General features: G+C 39.4%; 2 protein-coding genes and 2 pseudogenes across 4 annotated transcripts; 1 reads left to right on the top strand and 3 right to left on the bottom strand.

The window, feature by feature from the left end:
- The window catches only part of LOC132166441 (U-box domain-containing protein 44-like), a 40,300-nt pseudogene that overhangs the window by 4,443 nt on the left and 12,680 nt on the right, over positions 1 to 23,177 (top strand).
- LOC132186352 (U-box domain-containing protein 44-like) lies at positions 49 to 8,733 on the bottom strand. The gene is made up of 5 exons (XM_059600287.1): positions 8,574 to 8,733; positions 7,227 to 7,375; positions 3,020 to 3,226; positions 2,613 to 2,913; positions 49 to 2,095 (listed from the first exon to the last, which is right to left on the bottom strand). The coding sequence occupies exons 1-5, from the start codon at positions 8,731 to 8,733 to the stop codon at positions 633 to 635; spliced, it is 2,280 nt and encodes a 759-aa protein (XP_059456270.1). The 3' UTR covers positions 49 to 632.
- LOC132167985 (putative disease resistance RPP13-like protein 1) lies at positions 6,938 to 13,021 on the bottom strand. Of its 3 annotated transcripts, none has more exons than XM_059579042.1 (5): positions 9,219 to 13,021; positions 9,011 to 9,104; positions 8,796 to 8,885; positions 8,574 to 8,709; positions 6,938 to 7,375 (listed from the first exon to the last, which is right to left on the bottom strand). In XM_059579042.1, exon 1 carries the CDS (start codon positions 12,945 to 12,947, stop codon positions 9,249 to 9,251), a length of 3,699 nt encoding a protein of 1,232 aa, XP_059435025.1. In that variant the 5' UTR covers positions 12,948 to 13,021; the 3' UTR covers positions 6,938 to 7,375; positions 8,574 to 8,709; positions 8,796 to 8,885; positions 9,011 to 9,104; positions 9,219 to 9,248. The 3 variants fall into 3 exon arrangements, with proteins under 3 accessions (XP_059435025.1, XP_059435027.1, XP_059435028.1); XM_059579044.1 differs by having other exon boundaries at positions 8,796 to 8,837; XM_059579045.1 differs by lacking the exons at positions 8,574 to 8,709; positions 8,796 to 8,885.
- Positions 14,368 to 16,226, bottom strand: LOC132186272 (U-box domain-containing protein 44-like; annotated as a pseudogene).

Below are 23,177 nucleotides of genomic sequence, written 5' to 3'. Positions count from 1 at the left end.
CAACTAGTTATTGGAAGCGGCTGAACCACCTAGTGACCAAAGAGGTGGTTTGGAGCTAAAGAACAGTTTGGTCATTCTCAATCCGCCCTTTAAGGTGTGGTTCAGCCACCCCAATTTGAACTGCAAGTGAACTTGTTTTTTTTTAGTTCCCTTTAAGATAGTTCAGCCACTCCAATTTGAACCGCAAGTGAACTTGTTTTTCTCTTGAACTAGGAAAGGACAACATTGCTGAAATTACAGTACCATACTCCCTTGCAAATCCAACGATAGTGGCAAAATAACAATTCTAAGGCCGGTAAAGACACATAATTAATCAATAATCCTTTAAATATGGCTGTTCTAACATTTTCACTAACAAAAGCAGATACAAATACGAAGAATCTTCTTCTCTTTTTAGAAAAATGCATACAGCAAATATGAATTTTCTTAATAACATCAATATAGACAAGAAAAATCCCAATAACAAGCAGAGGGAATGCTCACCTTTCCTATCAACCCAAGCCATGCAATCATGCTCCTATTTTCACCATATGTACAGTGAAGAATTGAATGTTATGTATAAAGGAGTAATTAAAAGAAATTTATATGAAACAAAATCACAAACAAGATCTAGCTTACAAGCTATGGATTGTTCAGAAGTAACTAGACTGAATCTGCAGGAGCTCCAGCTGTGCCAATAATTTTGCAACTGTTGGTTTTAATCTGGGATCACCATTCTGGGCTACATCAATAAGCACTACCTGAGCAGATTCCCCATACTGCACTCTGTATTCGTCGACCCTTAAAATCCTCTCTAATATCCATAGTGCTTTCTCCTGAGCCTTTACATTCCCTGATTCTAAAACTTTTATTATGGCTTGAATGCCTGCCGTTTTGGCAACACAATTGCTTCCATTCTCCCAAATTTCATCTTGCAAGAGAGTTGAAAGGGCACTGAGAACAGCTTCATCTGCTTGCCTATCTTTACCTTCCAATATTTGGACCAGTGGGGAAATAGCACCTGCCTTGACCAAGCAAAATGTGCTGTTAACATAGCAGTAGCCATCATGAACTTCACAATATGCATCTGCAGAAGGAGGAACACACGACCACATTGACTTTCTCGAATTTCTAGACTTTCTAAGTGACAGTGTATTCTGTGATAACTGAGTTAGTGAGGTTGCTGCTCTACACTTTGCAACCGGTGACTCGCTCGAGAGCAATTTCAAAAGCAAAGGAATCACCCCATGTTCTGCTGAGAGAAGCTGTAATTTCTTATCAGAAGGATTTGTGAATCTAATCAATACACCTGCAACACTCTCTACTAACCAGCATGTTGTGGGTGTTGAAGTTGCAATGCTTGAACTGGTAATGGAGATCAATATTGGAAGCAAATTTTCCCTCTTAAGTATATCAGTTGCTTTCCTATCACTAATGGGGAGATTGCTAAGTAAGCCAACTGCTGCAGCTTTTTCGTCCTCAGATGTTGATGATGAGGCAATATTGACAATGCAACTAATATTGGTTTCTCCTAGCTGTTCAGTTAACTCTTCTGGTAAATCTTTGGAGAGAGTGTAAATCAAATTCAAGGCACCACTCCTGATTTTTGAGTTATTTTCCTTGAGAAGGGGCACGAGAAGCTGAATTGCACCATTTTCCTTCATTTTTCTTCTAACTTTGGCTGCACTTGAATGGGCGGCAATGTTGTTGAGTGCTTGTAAGAGATGACACTGAATTACTGGACTGGAAAGATTCAGAAGTGAGAGCATCTGCTGAGCTACATCTTGGTTAAAAAGAATAGATTCTGACTGAGCAATCCTTGCAAGAATAGCCGATGCTGGTTCCCGAAGAGTCATGAGCACAGAAGTCACAGAAAAAAGGAGCTGAAGCAGAGGCACCACTATGCCCGAACTAACCAAGCGTTGAATGTTTTCTGTCACGATGGACAAATTTTGCAACGCACTTAAAGCTGATAATTTAGATTCCAGCTTCCCTGCATTAAACATCTTCACAAGGGGTTCAATTGCCCCATCTTCTCCAAGGGCAGCTCTAAACTGATCTGTGAGCTCCATCCTTGATAGTGCAGTTGCCATGAGAATCTTACTCATGTCAGAACCTGAAAATACATCACATATGGTTTAATCAGAGAGATTCAACTTTTTGTAATTTGCTGCGTAGGAGAAGCAACAAATTTATCAACAAACGTTTTCATAATTAAGATACTACGGTTTGGGAACTAAAAGCACCGGCTTGCTTGTTTGTCTTAAAAGGCGAACACATACTTGTCTATAAAAATGGCATATAAAGCATATAGTCATACTGCAATGTATTCAAATACATTCACTACACACACAAGTACTTAAATCCAGATCCTCTTCAGTCTTCCCACCAACGGTATCACCAGAATTTGACAATTTCAGACTCATGCAAAGTGCAGAATATTTTGCAACAGTTTCTCTTCTCTTTGTTTTCTTGTGTTTTTTTTGGGGGTAATGGTTATGATCCTTAAGAAATGCACATCTAAACCCAACTGTGATGATGCTTTTACTTCCATGTTGAGAAGGGTCAAAACTATACAAATAGAATAGCACATTCAAGCACGCAAAAAAAAAGGGGGGGGGCATCGTGATCACCTTCCTTTAGGTACTGCACTATTGGCTTGAAGTAACCGGCTTCTGCCATATGAAGTGCATTCAGAGTATTGCTTGAAAGAGTATTTAACAACTTACCTGCATTTCGAGAAGCAACAGGGTCATCCCCATTTAGCATCGCAACGAACATAACAATACACCCTTGAATTCTACCCATCCGCCGCCTAACCGCTATGAGATCTGAGAGATCTAGCAACAGCCCCACAGCTTCCCTCCTCTCTTCCACATCCCTTGTCAAAGACTTCACCAGCAATGACAAGTACCCAGCATCCACCATTTTCTCCTGTAGACTTCAATTAATAAGATACATGCCAGGCATGCAGTTTTTGTATTCCGATCAAAAAGTTCAAGGAAATAAAAAAAAACCAGTAGTTTCACATGTACTATACCTTGTTCTCAGCATTCTTCCAAGCCATTCTTCTTAGTACTTGAATTATAGCCAACCTATTGTATGGCTTGCTTGAACCTAAACGATTAAACAGAATTGGAATAACCCCTTCGTCATTAATCAATTCATTACTAACCTTTTGGCTTCCAATCAACTCATTCAATCCCCAAAGTGCAAATTTAAATTCTTCATCGTTACCATACTTGAGCTGCAACACAACATCATCAATATCAAGACTAATTCTCTCCTCCACTATTTCCCCCCACCCCTTTCAACTCACTAGAAAATTCCGATCCCCGGCTCGAAGTTGGACTCGAATTCAAACTAAACCTCACATTCATCAACTCTTTATGCAAATCTCCAGTGATTTGTTTAAAAAATGTAGACACGTCAAGACTAGCAAGGAGCAAAAGGCCTAGCGACCGCCCAAGATCATGAGATGCTTCCTCAACATGGGGCCACCCCCAACCAGCCACTGGGGTATATATATATATATATATATATATATATATATATATATATATAATTTTATTATTATTTTCTTTTATATTTTATTTTTAAAATTAAAAAATTACTTTATTATTTTATTATTAGTAGGATACGTGGCAAGACACTAACCTTTAGATGAAAATTTTATAGCCTGTTGAAAATAATTTTGGATGGTGCACAAATTCTCATTGATATAAAATAATTACAATATGAATATTAACAATAAAATAAATAAAGTAAAAGAGGTGAAAAGTAGAGTATAGAAAGATCTCACAATTTGCTATAGAATCACGCAAAAGCGTTGTCCTTAAAGGTTGATTTGTGCCTCCCAGAGTATATAACTCGGTGCGATCGGATCTTTTGACACGCAACCTCCCAGGATTAGACTATAGCGTCTACCTTCGTTAAAAACGCACTTCCAAGAACGAAGACTAATAGAACAACCCAAATCTTTTCTTGTAGAACAACAAATCCATAATTGAAAACATAGAAGTAATATATATATCTCAAGTGCTCCTTTTTGTATTTTTTTTTTCTCACATAGCCAAGAAAAGTTGGCTTAATGTATACATATAAAGGAAGCTCACGTTTTTTGTTCCTAACCAAAGTCTTGAAAGACTTTACGCCCAAACGGTCAAAATGATTGAAGAAAACCGTAAAACCTTGTTAATGAACAATGCCATAAAATCTTGTAAATGGTCAAAACTTTTGAAGAATTAAAACCCATGGAATTGTTAATGACCAACGGTCATAAACAATAAAACTGAAAATCAATAGATTTGATGACATAGTAAAAAAAAACGTATGAAAAAATAAATGGCTTTTGTCACAAAATTATTTCAAAAAAACTATTAGTATTAAGCAAATAATAAAAGGGCTTAAAAGAAAGAAAAGAAAACAATTGTTTGTAACACACATATATTACAACATAGCCAGGCTCTGGAATTTCAGAATCTGGAATTCTCCTAAGAATTCTAAAGGATCCAGATCCACTGTAGGCAGTTAATAGAATTGCATTTTAAAAATAAAAATAACAATAAAAAATTGGGCAACTGAGAGGGGTCAAAATGCAGTAAAGGCAATTAATAAACCTAATTTTTTTTTTTTTTTAAAAAAAGGCTGCATTAGTCCCCTCTCTCCCCAAGCTGGCTTCACCCTCGCATGTGAAGCAATCTAAAAAGATTATTGGTGTACCCAAACAAGCATCAAGAGACCACCAAGGTGGTAATTGAGTTGGTAAAGGAGTAAGGGATAGGGTTCATTCTCCTCCTCTTTTCTTCCTTATGGTCATGAGTTCGAACTCGCTTGCGGTAGTATTCCGCGAACCAGATGCTATTAAGAATGAGCTTTACCAACTTGCACTTTGGTAGGACTGTGGTGACGAATTCACCTTCCCAATTAGTAAGTATGGCTCAAACCAAATATTCCACAGTGGATGGAAACCCCGATAGTCACACCCAAGGAAAAAAATTACACTGTTCCTGCCTTTTTGAAAAAAAGAAAAAAAAGGGTCATCAAGAGACCACACTACATGATCATGTAGGGAAGTCTAATAAGATGCTCTGTACAACCATAACATACCCAACCAAAAAGTGACACTTGGCTAAGCGGTTAAAGGGATCTATGCTCATATCTCAAAATAAGGAGGCAAGACCAAAGCCCAAAGGTATGATTCTTGGTTGGCCAATCTCTGCTTTCCTATGTTTTCTTCTCTCCTTTTTAGATGTAAAATTACTAATCAAATGTTTGAGTTCAAGTTTTGTCAATATATTATTCTTAATTAATAATATGCCTAATCCTTTTTTTATTACAAAAATTGATTGTAATTAGGATCTAATTAGTTGTGTACTAAAATCAACAGTGCAGTGATAATAATAAGGGATCGAAACTTGTAACAATGACAAGTTATAATCAATGGCGTCAAATAGTAAGTATAAAATATTAAATATCAAAGAAATAAAGAAGCAGAAGATTAGAAATGATGAAATAAAATAGGGAAAAGTGCATTTACTTCCCCCCAAACTACTATCCAATTATCAATATCCACCCCAAAACTACCAAATGTGTTAATTTTTTTCCAAAACTACCAACAAAATGTCAATGTTCCCCTAAGGACAGAAAAATCCTTCATAATTTTTTTTTTTTTTTTTTTTTAAAAAATGATAAATTTTAAGAAAAAAAAAAAAAAAAAAACCTAACCCCTTGGTGAAATGGGGGTGATCTCATTTTTGAAAATAAAAATAAAAATTTGAGGGGTGGCCCATGTTTTTTATTTACCTTTTTTTTTTTCAAATTTATAAAGATATTTTTATCTTATTAAAAATTTTAAGGTCATTTTTGTCTTATTGCTACTATTTTTTTTTTGGGGGGGGGGGGCATTAACATTTTTTAGTTGATTAGGGAAGACATTAACACAATTAGTAGTTTGGAGGGAGGGGTACATTGACAATGCCATAGTAGTTTAAGACGGGTATGTGTACTTTTCTCAATAAAATAAGAGAAAAAAGAAATACAAAATGAAAGCTGGTCATACTTTAGTTTATAATCTTTTTAAATTTAAAAAATGATACTAATTTTCCTCCCTTTTTTTTTTTAATAATAAATTTAGTATAAAAAAGACCCTTTTTAAGGGAACATTTATAAATGAGTTTAACTTTGGTCCGAATGTGCCTTAAAAGGCAACATTTATAGCCCCCAATCACAAAGCAACACATAAGCAAAATCCAAAAAAAATCACAAAAATATCATACACCCACACACACTATATTTGAACTCATTTTCGTTGCTGGGTGGTGGGTCACGCAAACCCATGTTCAGGTCATGTAGACCCGTGGGCCGTGAGTCATCTTCTCCGGCATTAGAGCCACTTTTTTTTTGGCCTTTAAGGTAATAAAATCATTAAAGGGTTAACTTTCTATCTCTAAGTTTTAGTTTTGAAACAAAAAACGAGTTTTGAGACATTAGAATCGAGGCAGGTCACAACAGATTCAAAGCAGGCTTGAGGAAGGTCACGGCCAGACCCACGACCCACACCGGCCAGGCCGTGGGTCTCACCAGACCCACGGCTAGGTCTGGTGGACAGGGTTTTTTTGGTCTTTTTTTTTTTTTTTTTTGATTTGCTGCATTTGTTCTCATTTCGATGTTTTGCAATTTTCTTGAATGGATGAGGTGTCATATGGGGATTGGGTACTGTAAAATGAGTTGTTTGCAAATCGACCAGGCCATAAGAGCTCTCTTTATAAATTAGGGTCGCCTTAGACGGAGGCCTAATTCACCTTCCTATTAAGTATTAAGTTAGCCTGGATGCTGACTTTGGTGTGAGGTTAACTATTTTTTTTTTTCATTTTTTTGAGGAATATTACTTTTTGGTGTGAGGTTAACTATGTCAATCATTACTATTTTATTCATTAAAAAAAACAAAAAAGTAGTCTAGAAAGCAACAATTTTGCCCTCTTTATTGAAGTTTTTAGTGCTTACAGACTTTCTTATTATACAAGATACAGACCAACAACAATGACATTTGGGTGTCCTACAAAACAAACCAGTTCTTTTTTTCCTGGGCAAATAAGCATACAAACAAAGAAAGACAAAGTATAAAGCTAAAAACAACTCAAACTGCGGGAGAAACGGGTGCAGATAGGAAATAGGAATACTTTCACTATGTCAATTCATATGGTCATCCAGCTAGATTCGCACCGCGGTGAACTTTGCGAACATACCAAGCTAGAATGTGATTTAGAAGAAGCCGTGCTTAAGAGATAAAAGGCTCTAGGTGCCACTTGAGAGGAAGGTCCTGGTCGAGAAAGACAGTCACCACCACATGCAAATCTCTCTAAAAAATAACTTTCTTGAGGCCTTTCACTTTCACCTGCCAAAAACAAGCCATTTACAAGTGCATATCAGACTATCAGTAATCTCCCGCATAACAAAGTCATATTCTAGGGAACAATTTTACTTCTTGCATTCCATAGAAAGGAAATTCGTCTGATTATAGTTCAGGTAGTATCTCTCCCTCTTTTAGCTAAAGAAGAGAGGCTTGAGTAAGGAGAATGCTACCTCATTTATAGCATTCTAGCGATTTGTTGATCTTTTTATTTTTGTGTAATTCAACTATTTTGCTTTCTTTAGTAGTTATTAGTCTTGTATTTCTTATATTTTTGCTTTTAGATCTTTTATAGATTTGTTTTTATTATCATTTTCTTTGTCTAGAAGGGCCTTTTATTAGAACTATTTAAATTGGTCATAGAACTATCCTAGTTTCCATTTTGTTTTCTCTTTTAATTTGATTTTCGAGCCTTATATATTCAAGAGCAACTCGACTAGTTATAGTAGAGGTCAACTCGTTAAACTTACACCAAAGAATATGTTAGTTTAAGAGGCCAACGACATAAAGTGTAAGATGAGACGAATTGGGATCCTCTCCGTTTCAAGTGAAATGGAGATTGGGATTTTCAAAATTACTAATAGAAGGTGAGCCTCAAAGAATCAAAGAATCACAAATGAATGTACAAAAAGAACTTAATTGTGTAAACAAAAAACTCAACATTGTTGTTAGAAGAATTACAAACCCTTATGGACACCCCAATATTCTCGCAGAATTTATGGTTCGACAATTAAAGAATAAAGTTTCATTTCAAAAAGTAATGAAAAAGGCTATTGAATTAACTGAACAAGCAGATACAAAAGAAATTCAAGTACAAATTGCAGGGCGTATCAATGGAAGACAGAATGGAATATAACTGACACTGTTGGATATCCTAATACCCTCTTGATGAATGACAAACAACATACGATCAAATATTAATTAAGCGAAGGAAGCTTCGAAAGCTTAAGCTTGTATTTAGAACTTTTTCTTAACAAGCAAAGAAATTTTCCTGCCAATTGTCTCTATTTTTAACTTTTGTCTGGAAATATCACAATTAATTTTCTGGGATGAAGGGGGAGTGAAAATAGATCTAAATGATTTCATAAAAAGGTAAATATTTTATTTGACTCAAAAAATAAAGAAGGAAAAAACAAATGAAAAACGCTGAGGACAAAGAATGAAAGCAGTATTGGAAACGGACCTGCATTATTTAGCCAACAGATAATATCACCCTCTAATACACAGCTGCAATTTCTCATCTCAAAAATTTGATTATTGAAGGCATAAGAAACAGCAATAACTTCAGTTGGGGCAGTGCGGGTTGGATAGTAGGCCCCCTGCCATTTTGTTACCAAAACCATCAGCCGCTTTAACAAGTACCATACAGTATAGCCACAAAAAATCCTATGCTGCCACAAGTTACCTTTTCCAAGAAAAGACACTGAATGGTAGGTCAGATCCCACACTTATGAAGAAAAAAAAAGGACAAAATTTCGGCAATCTTGATTTGGCACTACACAACAAGTTCAGCAGGTCATACTAGTCTTTCAGTACTATTCATCAGAAAATAACTAAATGTTGGATCAAAAAAGAAATAACAATGCATTCATAGTAGATTGAAACAGAAAATCCACATACATTGCATTAGATGATGTGAGAAGCAGGGCATCAGATTCTATATGCCTACATCTGCTTTGTCAAGTCATAATCGAGCGCTTAGATCTTCTAAATTCTGTTGATCAAATATTTTCCATACAATTAATCAAACAAAAAGGAAAACAATTAGACAATGATAAAACAAAGAGAAACCTATAAAAGAGAGGAAATGTTAGAAAAAAGCATGTACCTAAGTGGAGATTCTTGCTAGACATTTAGCTCATTCAATCAATTCATCATCAATCATTATTAGGTGGACATGAGCAATCTTGAACCATTCTTTTCCTTTTTTCTTGTGAAGTTGTTTCTTTAGCAAAGGACAACTGTTGATAAGTAAAACAGAAATGGAGGCAGGCAACCCCTCTTCTGGCATGTACTTGAGCATAGGACAATTATCGATCCGCAATTCTTCAAGAGAGGCGAGGTGTTGAAACCCACTTTTATCCAAAGATTTTAAACATGGAAAATTCTTTATTTGAAGAGCAGTCAAATTCGGGGGCAGCAATCCCACCTCCAGAAAGGACTTTGCATCTCCCTTTTCGCCACAAATAAACAAACTTTTAAGAAAGGGGAGCTTTTGCAAACCCCATTCCATTCGTCCAGCAACGAGGTTGTCACAATCAACAATGGAGACCGATTTTAGATTAGAAGGCAAGCCCCCCAAAGGAAACAACTCAACTTTTGTACAGCCAACTATTTGCAAATCCTCAAGAGATGGGAGGAAAAAGTGCATCTTATCTGGCAATGACCTCAAACTTCCACAATTCCAAACCCAAAGCAATGTAAGGTTGGGGGCACGCAATCCACCTTTTGGAAAAGATACAAAACAAGGGCAATCTATTATTCGTATGTTCACGATCATTAAATCATGTTCACATTGTTCTGACATTGTAAGAGATTCCAAATTCCCCCACCTAAAGATATAGATATCACAAAGGTTTGGGAATAAGTCCAATGGGAAGGAGCTCAAAGAATCATAAATATTTATCAAGTACAATGTTTTAAGTGATGAAAAGATCCCATGCATTGGAAGCTCTTGAAGAGAAACAAGTGAGGTACAGTTAGAGATTTCTAACTCTTGAAGAGAACAGTTGGACTCCATCATTCCCACGGCTAGGGAATCTAGTGCATCAAATCCTCCAACTTTGAGAACCTGTATTTTAGCTGGCAAATTCTTTAACAGGTCCTCACCACATGTTAGATTCAATTGACATATAGCAGGATCCCTTGGGAGTGAAGCCCCTAGCAACGGACATTCCCTGATCTCAAGTTTAGCTAAAGAAGGAAAATGGATGGGCAATCTTCCTGTTAGCTTAGGGCAGTTATCAATATAAAGCTCTTGAAGATGAGGAAAAGCTCTATTTTCATTTTCAGCCCCCAAAGAAAACCATTGCTCCCACTTCAATGCCCGCTCAAACCTTAAAACTTTCAGGGCTCTGAATGGCTTCATTGAAGAATTGTTGCCATAAAACTCACGACCCACTATAACAACTTCATCAAAGTGAATAATAGAAAGGTCTTGCAACGAGGGTAGCTGCCCAAGTGGTGGCAAGCTGAGGCAATATTTACAGCCGTATAGATGAAGAGATGCTATATTAGAGAATGAATGATGCCCTACCCAATCTGGAAAACTGTTCCCACTATAATATTTGATTGTAAGACTTTCTAAATTTGAATGAGGCTGGAGACTGTCAAGTATACTTCTTTGACTTCTTAAAACAACATTATCATCTTTCCATTCCAACACCAAATCCTTAATGTGTTTCTTCTCCTTCAAGCATGCATCCAAAGCATCCATAGAAGAGACAACATTTTGAAGATTCATAATAGCAAGCTTTCCTCGAAGATTTGTAAGTTTTCTCAACTCTCCTATGCAGGACCCACTAGTTTTGCCGATGATAAATGTAGTCAATGTATGGAGATATTTTAATCTGCCCAATTGTATCGGCATCTCCATTATGCCAGTTCCAGTAATATCAAGATGCCGTAGATTAATGAGTTTACGCATATCCCTTGGCAATCCAACAAGATTGTTACAACATGATAACTTGAGTGTTTGCAAATTGATCAGCTGACACATGGAATCAGGCAACCTTTTAACCGAGGTGAAAGAAAGGTCCAAATAGCGTAGTTGTTTAATTTTACCAATTGAATTAGGCAAGTTTGTCACATTCTCATAGTGAGACAAAGAGAGTATCCGTAAACATCTCAGATTTGACAATAAATCATGTGGTACTTTTTTAGTCAAATTGTTGTCCATGATAGAAAATTCTAATGGCAGGAAAGTGCGCAACCGCTTAGCCTCGTTAAGAGCCTTAAACTTCTCAAAGTCATCAAATCTTGTTCTAAAATACGACAGGTGATGAGTCTTGTTCACAATTTTTTGAGAACAATTAGCCTCCAACCTAAAGACAAACTGCCCAAAAACAGATTTTGCTATGTCATTGACAAGATCATGCATTACAAAACATGATTTTCCATCACTTGATTGTTGAAACAATGATCTTGATACAAGATCAAGAAAGTAATCATTACCAACTTCTTCCATTGTTTTGTTTTTGAGTCCTTGCAATAAACCTTCAGCCATCCACAGCAAGACTACTTGATCCTTTTCAAAAGCGTGATTCTTTGGGAATATTGAACAATAAGCAAAGCATCCCTTTAGATGTGAAGGTAGATATTTGTAACTTAATCTTAAGCCAGGAAGTATGTTTGTCGTGTCAATTGCTAAATCCCAAATTTCACTCTTTAGTATCTTATCCCATTCACCAACATCTAGTTTCGACCTCAAGAGAGATCCAATTGTTTTGGTTGCTAAAGGTAGGCCTTGGCACTTTTTCACAATTTGTCTACCTATTACCTCTAGCTCTGGTCGGGCATCAAGGTTACCATCGTGAAATGCATATTTTGCAAATAGCGACCAACAATCTTTTTCTGTTAACTTGTTTAGATGATAAGGTAGAGTAGTCCACATGGCTAATGCAACATTGTCATCGCGTGTTGTTACAATAACCCTACATCCTTGTGCCCCAGATTTAAAGGGTCTACTTAAAAGCTCCCAATCAGCATAATTCCTATTCCAAACATCATCTAAAACAAGTAGGAACTTTTTCCCCATCAACTTCCCCTTTAGTGTAACTTGAAGCAGATTCAGATCCTTAATATCACAATTTGACGAAGTTACTGCCTCTAGAATTGTTTTCGTTACCCTGAACACGTCAAATTCCTGTGAAACACACGCCCATGCCTTCAGGTCAAAATGCTCATTCACCCTCTGGTCCTTGTATACAAGCTGAGCAAGGGTGGTCTTCCCAATTCCCCCCATACCCACTATGCCAATCACACTCATCGCACCAGCAATTGCATCGTCCGAGAGCAACAAGTTAACTACTTTCTCCTTATCATCATCCCTACCAAAAATACCAGATTCTTCAACCAAACAAGTGGAGGGCAATCTTTCTGAAGATTTCCCTCCAACACCTGGTCTTAGACCTAAGACATCCTTTTGCTTTGCTAGATATTCCAATCTGTCAAGTACCTCTTCCATCTTCGGTTTCATCTCCTTGAAAAAAGGATTAAAATAAGCAGAGACAGAGTTTCGTACCTTTATTGCAGTGGTTTCAAATTCAGCAGCCAACTCGCGTGTCCGGATTTCTGTATCAATCTCATCCAAGATGTCCTCTGCATCATAGAGAGCATCTTTCAGGTCATCAAGCCACTCTTTCACAGCAGGCTTCGTGAGTTCCTTGTCCTCCGCGTCCTCGACCACCGATTTGACAGACAGCAATGCTATCTTCAGCTTTCTTAAGGGCCCATCGGCGAGTTTTCGTCCCCGAAAGAAGTCAAGCACCTCCCGATTCATTTTTTTTAATAAACCATCGAAGACAACAGAGAGAAGCGCTCCTCCCACATCTGCCATTGTTTTCTTCTTTGCAACGGAAAAAATTCAATTGAAATAAAATAGACGATCGTACACAGCAGAGCGTAATCAGATTGCAACCACTATTTAGCCTTTATATCGAAGAACTGGTTCTTTTCTTTTTCCAATTTTTTTTTTTTTTTTTTAAACCGTTCGCATAGGAGGAGGAGTTGGAAATTCGAACTAGTGATTTTCATTTTATTAAGTGTGGTCTCAACCGATTAAATTATCTTTTAAGAACCGCGACACTTTTTCTTAAACGTGGCGAAAGCTTGGTGATTTTTGATAGAAAATTTCTAACACAAACACCTTGTTTTTTTCTTAGAAGTTGCATGTGTTTTTGCTTTTTCATGTACACGTCGTTTTTCAGAAGTTAAGTTGGAAGAAACGTAGAAAATTGTCCAAGTGTTCAAGAAACAATTATGTCACAATCGCCGTGTTTTATTTATTTATTTTTATTTTTTATTTTTTTCGAGTTTTGATATTAAGGGTCCGTTTGGAAGTGCGTTTTTTAAAAAACAATCTGTGTTTTTAAATAAAATCGTAATTTTTAAGTGTTTGTGATTGCGATTTTAAATCAGGAACAATAAAAAGTATTTTTAAATACACACGATTTTAAAGATTAACTTGCAATTTTATTAAACGTTTAACTATGCTTTTAAGAATCTTATTTTTAAATCGTACATTTTAAAAACACAAATCCAGACAAGTTCTTAAACAAATTGCCCAAATCACAACACACACAAAAGAAAGAATGGATAGGTGACTATTTGGTAGCCAAATCACTTTCTTTTGCCATTGAAGTGGTTTGTCTTGCTCCCTTTTTAACTAGCTATTGGAATCGGCTGAGCCACTGACCAAAGAGGTGGTTTGGAGCTGAAGAATAGTTCGGTCATTACCAATCCGCACTTTAAGGTATGGTTCAGCCACCCCAATTTGACTTGCAAATGAACTTGTTCCCTTTAAAGTGGTTCATTCACTCCAATTTGAACCGCAAGTGAATTTCTCTTTCTCTTGAACTAGGAAAGGACAACATTGCTGAAATTACAGTACCATACTCCCTTGCAAATCCATCGATGGTGGCAAAATAACAATTCTAAGGCTGGTAAAGACACATAATTAATCAATAATCCTTTAAATATGGCTGTTTCTTATATTTGAACTTTCAAAAGCAGATACAAATATGAAGAATCTTCTTCTCTTTTTAGAAAAATGCATACAGCAAATATGAATTTTATTAATAACATCAATATAGACAAGAAAAATCCCAATAACAAGCAGAGGGAATGCTCACTTTTCCTATCAACCCAAGCCATGCAATCATACTCATATTTTCACCTTATGTACAGTGAAGAATTGAATGTTATGTATAAAGGAGTAATTAAAAGAAATTTATACGAAACAAAATCACAAACAAGATCTAGCTTTCTAATATCCATAGTGCTTTCTCCTGAGCCTTTACATTCCCTGATTCTAAAATTTTTATTATGGCTTGAATGCCTGCCGTTTTGGCAACGCAATTGCTTCCATTCTCCCAAATTTCATCTTGCAAGAGAGTTGAAAGGGCACTGAGAACAGCTTCATCTGCTTGCCTATCTTTTCCTTCCAATATTTGGACCCGTGGGGAAATAGCACCTGCCTTGACCAAGCAAAATGTGCTGTTAACATAGCAGTAGCCATCATGAACTTCACAATATGCATCTGCAGAAGGAGGAACACACGACCACATCGACTTTCTCGAATTTCTAGACTTTCTAAGTGACAGTGTATTCTGTGATAACTGAGCTAGTGAGGTTGCTGCTCTACACTTTGCAACTGGTGACTCGCTCGAGAGCAATTCCAAAAGCAAAGGAATCACCCCATGTTCTGCTGAGAGAAGCTGTAATTTCTTATCAGAAGGATTTGTGAATCTAATCAATACACCTGCAACACTCTCTACTAACCAGCATGTTGTGGGTGTTGAAGTTGCAATGCTTGAACTGGTAATGGAGATCAATATTGGAAGCAAATTTTCCCTCTTAAGTATATCTGTTGCTTTCCTATCAATAATGGGGAGATTGCTAAGTAAGCCAACTGCTGCAGCCTTTTCGTCCTCAGATGTTGATGACGAGGCAATATTGACAATGCAACTAATATTGGTTTCTCATAGCTGTTCAGTTAACTCTTCTGGTAAATCTTTGGAGAGAGTGTAAATAAAATTTAAGGCACCACTCCTGATTTTTGAGTTATTTTCCTTGAGAAAGGGCAGGAGAGGCTGAATTGCACCATTTTCCTTCATTTTTCTTCTAACTTTGGCGGCACTTGAATGGGCGGCAATGTTGTTGAGTGCTTGTAAGAGATGACACTGAATTACTGGACTGGAAAGATTCAAAAGTGAGAGCATCTGCTGAGCTCCATCTTGGTTAAAAAGAATAGATTCTGACTGAGCAATCCTTGCAAGAATAGCCGATGCTGGTTCCCGAAGAGTCATGAGCACAGAAGTCACAGAAAAAAGGAGCTGAAGCAGAGGCACCACTATGCCTGAACTAAGCAAGCATTGAATGTTTTCTGTCACGATGGATAAATTTTGCAACGCACTTAAAGCTGATAATTTAGATTCCAGCTTCCCTGCACTAAACATCTTCATAAGGGGTTCAACTGCCCCATCTTCTCCAAGGGCTGCTCTAAACTGATCTGTTAGCTCCATCCTTGATAGTGCAGTTGCCATGAGAATCTTACTCATGTCAGAACCTGAAAATACATCACATATGGTTTAATCAGAGAGATTCAACTTTTTGTAATTTTCTGTGTTGGAGAAGCAACAAATTTATCAACAAACATTTTCAAAGGTAAGATACTCTAAGGTTTGGGAACTAAAAACACCAGCTTGCTTGTTTGTCTTAAAAGCTGAACACATACTTATCTATAAAAATGGTATATAAAGCATATAGTCATACTGCAATGTATTTGTTGATACACAGTTTTTCGGAATGCTGACGTGTCACGCCTTGAGGTGGTACGGACGGCTTCGTGGACACTTCAGGCTACACACACAAGAGAACAAATAGGATTAGAGCCCCCGGTGGAGTCCCGGCGGGAGAGCTCCGATGGCTAAGTTAGAAAATGAGAAAAGAGTGTTTAAGCAACCAAAGTTTGCAGAGCTAGGATTGTGCTTACCTCTGATTGAAATTGAGACTTTTTATAGGCTTGGAGTAGAACTTGCTTCCCGCACATCTCAGGATTCCTATCTCTAAATATCTGTTTCGCAGTTATTTGATAAGAGCAGGAATCCTGGGACATGTGATAAGGTTTTCATTTGAAGTTTAAACAACCCTTTGAATTTGAATAATAGCTTATTCTGTTTGTATAGGGATTGTTTGCAGGTGGATAACCTTTTATGTTGTAACAAGCTTTTTTGAATATGGGATAATGTTTACTGGGATGAGTTTGAATATTTGCATATCCTTAACTGTAAAATGGTAGTTTCACCCTTGGCACTTGACTTAATCGCTTTCGAGGAGTTGCATCTCGGATCTGGCATCTGGTACCTACCGAGTAGTCTCAAACTCGTGTCCGAGACCTCCTCGGTTTATGAAGCCTCCTCGGTAAAAGCTTGTCCGAGGCCTTGTCGGGCTTCCCATTTAACTTAGGTCAGGTTTGGGGCCCGTTGGGCTTTATATGCGGATCCATGGCCCAACAGTTACCCCCCAATTTCCTGATTTAAAAGATTATGGAAATTTTTACTTATAGATGGATCAACGCTCTGAAACTGTACTTGAGAAAACAAATCCGAGACCTTTGAGGCGGGAAATTTGAATTTCAAATTTTGCCGAGACGGTTGACCTGACCGAGGGCATATCGGTCGTTCCACATGTTAGTGTTAAGACAGGCGTCTCTTCAGTTGCCGGTTGTCAGCTGTCACGCGAAATTCATAAAGGCGCCTTTTTTGCCGCATTTATTGCGCGCGTCTCGGGAAAAGCTTTGGTATTTTACGCTCTTATCCCTGCTTTATAAAACCTCTCTTTTTTAGGGTTTCTTTCTTATTCACACCAATTTTCTGCGCCACTTGTTCTGTTCCACACTTTTTCTTCTCTGTTCTGTTCTAACTATGTCTCAAGGAGAAGGATCAGGGTCTGATGGCGGTTTGGGTAAAACTTATCCAACTTTGTGGAAGCCTGATCTGACCTTGGCTGATGAACGCCAAATTAGATTGGACTATTATATCCCAAAAATGGTGAAACTTTGCTTTGATGATGAGAAGAAGGGCCCCATCGTGGATGCTGGTAGTCATGAGGTCTGCCTTTATGAAGAAATGTTTCTGGCAGGCCTCAAGCTTCCTTTCCCCAAGATTGTCCGTGAGCTTCTTGGTCGCATGAATCTGGCTCCCCACCAATTAGTTCCTAATGGCTGGAGGATGTTTTTTGTCTGTGTGGTGGTTTGGCCCATGGCCCTTGGAGAAGGAAAGAACTTGACGGTTTCGGAATTTCTCTGGGTGTACCGACTCCAGAAGAACCCCAACAGTGATGGGCTTTACAGCTTCCAATCAAGATGGGGAAAAATATTTTTCACGGATAAGACTTTCACCAGCAACCATAAATGGAAAAACAAATATTTCTTTGCTCAGGGGCAATGGGAATTTGCTCTTGGAGAGAAAGCAGAGGGGCCTCGAGTGCCCTGGGAAACGACTACCTCCCATTTGGGCCTCCACAAGAGTTTGTGTCTGTCGAAGGACGAGACGGACCGAGTTAACACGGTTCTGGCTTGGGTTCATAGGCATGAGTTTATCATGACCTTCAAGCAATTGGTTATGACTGGTGCATAGAACCGCTACCTATATGTTGGTAGAGAGGACGTCGGTTTCGAGACCCTCTGGTTCAGCGGTTTATATGGGCCTTCGGCAGCCAACACTCGAGGCGCTATGACGTCCCACATCGCCTAGGTATGGAGATGAGGATGTGCTTAAATGTATACTACACTCTTAATGACAACAACGCGTTTTAAAGTCGTGATGGTCATGATCCCATCAGAACTCCATAGTTAAGCGTGCTTCTGCCGGAGTAGTACTAGGATGGGTGACCTCCTGAGAAGTTTGGTTCAAGAGGAGCCAAAAGTGGATAATATTGTGTGTCATTGGGGTGGGATGTTACATATGGTATTAGAGCCATTGCCCAGCCTGAGATGGGGGGAGCGTGCACAAGTCCATGAAGGTCGCTAGTGGGCGCTCGCTAGGGCGAACGCCAAGAATGGGCTAATCCCATAAGGGTCGCCAGCGAGGACGCTGGGTCCTAAGAGGGGGTGATTGTGACGTTTCACATCACCTAGGTATGGAGATGAGGATGTGTTTAAATGTATACTACACCCTTAATGACAACAATGCGTTTTAAAGCCGTGATGGTCATGATCCCATCAGAACTCCGCAGTTAAGCGTGCTTCGGCCGAAGTAGTAATAGGATGGGTGACCTCCTGAGAAGTCTGGTTCGAGGGGAGCCAAAAGCGGACAATATTGTGTGTCATTGGGGTGGGATGTTACAGGCGCTACCCCTCGGAAGTCTATACTTGACAAAGGCAAAAAGAAGGTAAACGAGTCTAGGGTAAGGAAAGCCCTACAGTTGGTGGACGAGCCCGAGGAACGTGAGGCTCCTCTGATGAAAGAGGCTAGTGAAGGGCAAGGGCCCTACTGTCAAGACCTGAAAGAGAAAATCCCTTTTTGCAGATCTCTTGGCTGCTCAAAGGAAGGCTAACCCAAAAGCCTGATGTGGCCCTTGTATCCGCCTACCAGAACATTCTTCCTAACCATCCGATTGCTGCCAATCCTTTGACGGCAACCCCCTAGAACCTCTTGGAGCTGCTGCTACTACTACTATTCTTGTGGCGTCGGTGTCACCGGTCCATTATGATCCCAACATTCAACACCTTTTGGTTGACCCATTTTCTGATAGCTCGATGGGGATGGATGCGGAAGAGAATAGGCTGCATGCTGATATAGAAGAAGTGAGGCCTCGGGTGATGTCCTCGATAGCCGAGGAGCAACCTCAGGTTCCGACCTCTATGCTTGAGGCCTCGTCTTGGGCTCCGACCCCGGCTCCTGAGGCCGAGGCTGGTGTCTGTTCCGAGGCCTCAGGCTATTCCCTGGTGAAGCCTCGGAATGTAGAATGGACCGTGGGAGAGCCCCTGTCTCATATTGGTGGAGAATTACTGGGACACCCACTTCAAGCTTTGATAGAGCTTGTTCCCCAGGAGAGCTTGACGAGCGAACGAGACATCTTTGCCAGGGGCATGGCAGAATCAATGTTATTCAATCAGTTGTGTGTAAGTATCTCTCTTCAGGTTTTCTTTTTGCTTGAGTCATATTCTGTTTGATTAACTTTATCTATTGTAGGGAGTTATGAAGTCAGTAGTCTCATACTGCTACTTGAGGAAGTTTCTCCAGGAGTTAGCCTCAGAATCCAAGAGCATCCGTAGCAGGCTTGTAGCTGCTGAGGCTGAGAATGCTAAATTGAAGGATATGCTGGCTTAACAAGACAAAGAACTGCTCCTTCTTGGCCAACAGCAGTCGGTGACTCAAGCTGAGTTGGAGCAAGCCGAGTCCAAGGTCTCGGCTCTATCTTCCGAGTTGCAGACCCTCCGTGCTGATCACTCAAAGCTTCAAGAGGATCATTCCATCGTAAAAGAGGACTTGCATCAACTTAAGGAGAAGCACAGGGAGGTCTTGGAGCAGTTAAAGGCTTCCCAGGCAGGGGCAGCCGGCCAAAACACGAAAATTGAAGAAGTTATCAAAGGTCAGGCAGTTGTTAAGGAGCGACTTAAATTCTTCTGAGGAAAGCTTGAAGAGACAAAGCTACGACTTAAAGAGGCCGAGGCCCGATCCTCTGACTACTTACAGCAACTGTCGTATGCTGCCTGAACTCAGGATAGTGCTTGGGCTGATGGGATCATTCTTGGTTTTGAGACCTTTCGGTCTTGGGCCAAGGATCATGCTCGCATCATTGACCTTGATATGGTCAAGCCTGAGACCATTTCTGTTTCTGATAAGGCTTTGAAACAACTTATCAGTCTCGAGTCGGATTTGATGCTCGATGCTGAGGGGATTGACAAATTTGCTCATCAGCCGTTTTCGGGTTCTGAGGAGTCCTCGGGTGATGAAAGGACTACTTTTGGTCAGGGTGCCGAGACCCCCACCTGCTTCTAAGGCTCCCTCTGAAGACCCCAAAGAAGGCGAAACTTTTTTTTTTTTTTTTTTTTTTTTTTTTTGTAATAAAGTTGTTTGTACATGACAAACTTGAGACTTTAATGAAGTGTTTTACATTTATTTCACGGAATGAATTAGTAATGCTTTTTGAACATACACTTGTTAGATTACCTTTTCTGAAGTTTGTTTAACTTTTTCCGAGCACACCCTTTTTTTTTTTAAGGATTTCTGCTCTTGGTAGGCTACTCGTTTGACTTTCTTTGAACACACTTTTTTCGAAGGTTTTACGTTCTTTACAAGTCATTAGTTTAACCTTCTTTAGACACACCTTGTTTAAAGGTTTTACGTCCTTTACAGGTTGCTAGTTTTAACCTTCTTAAGACACACCTTGTTTGAAGGTTTTATGTCCTTTACAGGTCGTTAGTTTTAACCTTCTTTAGACACACCTTGTTCGAAGGTTTTACGTCCTTTACAGGTTGTTAGTTTTAACCTTCGTTGGACACACCTTGTTTGAAGGTTTTGTCTCGGGAAAGTTATAAATCTTTTTTGGTGATCTTTCAGTCGTTTACCCTGAGGGTAGTTTTAATTTTCTTTGCTTTGAAATGTTTAAAAGGTGATTGAAACTTCAGGAGATTCTTTTATTTAAAATGTAATGAAAATTATAGGGAAAATAAGAATCAAATGAAAATTAAATAAGAATCACCTTAATGAAATAAGCTAAATAAAGTACTTTTTGAGGTGCTCTGCATTCCATGGCCTGGGGAGTGCTTTTCCTCCCATGCTCTCAAGGTAGTAAACTCCTGCCCTTCTACACTCAATCACTTTGTAGGGTCCTTCCCAGTTTGGAGCTAATTTTCCTTCCGCAGGGTCTTTGGTAGCAATGGTGGTCTTGCGTAAAACCAAGTCCCCGATCTTGAAGCTTCTGTGCTTGACTCCTTTATTAAAATACCGAGCCACTTTCTCCTGGTATGCCGACATGGTTACTTGGGCCTGGTCCCGCTTCTCTTGTAGCAGGTCCAAGTGTAGTTTGAGCCCTTCATCATTAGTCTCGGAATGAAAGGACTCAACTCGGTAACTTCCCGAGCATATCTCAGCTGGGATGACCGCCTCGGTCCCGAATGCCAAGGCATATGGAGTCTCCTCGGTGGGTATTCTTTTGGTTGTTTGATATGCCCACAAAACTTATGAAAGATCTTCTGCCCAATCTCCCTTCCGATCTCCAAGTTTCTTCTTTAGAATTTTAAAAATTGTTTTCTTGGTGGCTTCTACTTGCCCATTTGCCTGGGGATGAGCTGGGGAGGAGTAATAGTTTCTTACGTGAAGTTTTGCACACCATTCTCGGAATGATTCGCAGTCAAATTGCTTCCCATTATCAGTTATAAACGCATGTGGAATACCATAGCGGCATATGACGTTCTTCCACAAGAACCGTTCAATGCTCTTGGCTGTAATATTCACTAGGGCCACTACTTCTGCCCATTTGGTGAAATAATCCACTACTGCAACTGCAAACCGAACACCCCCCTTTCCACGAGGTAGTAGTCCTACTATATCCACACCCCATTGTGAGAAAGGCCATGGAAAAGAGATTGAACTCAGATCTTCTGGGAGTTGCTTTGCAATGTTGGCAAAGAGTTGGCATTTGTCACAATTTCTGACTGTCTGTACCGAGTCCCGACTCATATTCGACTAGTAGAAACCGGCCCTGATTGCCTTATGCGCCAATACTCTTGCTCCCGAGTGGTCGCCGCAGACACCTTCATGAATCTCGCGAAGGACATAATCACCTTCTTCCTTGGAAATACACTTGAGGAGTGGTAGCATGAAACCCCGTTTGTACAGAGTCCCATTAATGATAGTGAATCTAGCAGCTCTAGTTCTGACTTGTGTTGCCGACTTCTTATCTAATGGGAGAACTCCTTGTTCCAAATACTCCCTTATGCTCCTCTGCCGAGACCGTGTCGGTTATGGCAAGTCTTGCTAAAGTCTGGATTGACTTTCATGCTCTTTAGTACTGCTAACTGCTGTCGACGCCATTTGGGCTAATTGGTCAGCTCTTTCATTCTCTTTTCTTGGGATCTTCATAATACAGAATTTCTTGAATGCATTCTGTTACGTTTGTACTTTTGATAAGTACTGCTTCATTTTACCTCCTCTGGCTTCAAACTCTCCTCGGATGTGCCCGACGATCACCTGCGAGTCGCTTCGTAGTTCAACGAACCCAGCTCCCAGCTCTCGGGCCAAACTGAGTCCTGCTAGAACTGCCTCATACTAAGCCTCGTTATTGGTGGTCTTGAATTCCAACCTTAGGGAACTGCATAATTCTTCTCCATTCGAGGTGATTAATACAACACCGGCTCCTCCGTTTTTCCTTGTAGGGGATCCATCTACATAGATTACCCATGTCTCGTCTTTTTGCCATTCTTGGGTCATAGGCAGGTTGGTGAACTCTGCCAAGAAATCAGCCAACACCTGCCCCTTGATAGCATTTATTGGCAGGAATTCAATGTCAAATTCTCCGAGTTCGATTGACCAGTTAGCTAGTCTGCCAGACAGATCTAACTTTCTAAGTATTTTCTTCAGTGGATACTCGGTTAAGACTCGTATAGTATGAGCTTGGAAATACGGGCGTACCTTCCTAGAAGCAACCGTTAGCGCAAATGCCAACTTTTCCATCTTAGGGTATCTCTCTTCTGCTCCCCTCAACGCTCTGCTGACAAAATAAACGGGTTTCCGAATTCCATCTTCCTCTCGTATGAGGGTAGCATTCACAGCTGTTGGTGAAACAGCCAAGTATCGATACAATGCCTCTCCCGGAACAGTTCTGCTTAATAGTGGTGCGCTCGTTAGATACTTTTTCAATTGCTCAAAAGCTTCTTCGCATTCAACTGACCACTCAAATGCCTACCTCAGGATTTTGAAGAATGGTAGGCATTTGTCAGTCGACCAAGAGATGAACCGGTTTAATGCTGCAATTCTACCTGTCAATTGCTGTAGTTGCTTTGTATTTTTAGGTGATTGCATATCCAAAACTGCTTGGATCTTCTCGGGATTAGCTTATA

Source organism: Corylus avellana, chromosome ca1, assembly GCF_901000735.1.
Source record: "Corylus avellana chromosome ca1, CavTom2PMs-1.0".
Taxonomy (NCBI): Eukaryota; Viridiplantae; Streptophyta; class Magnoliopsida; order Fagales; family Betulaceae; genus Corylus; species Corylus avellana.
The sequence above is the reverse complement of the archived record's forward strand: the minus strand, read 5'-3'. Positions and strand labels throughout refer to the sequence as shown.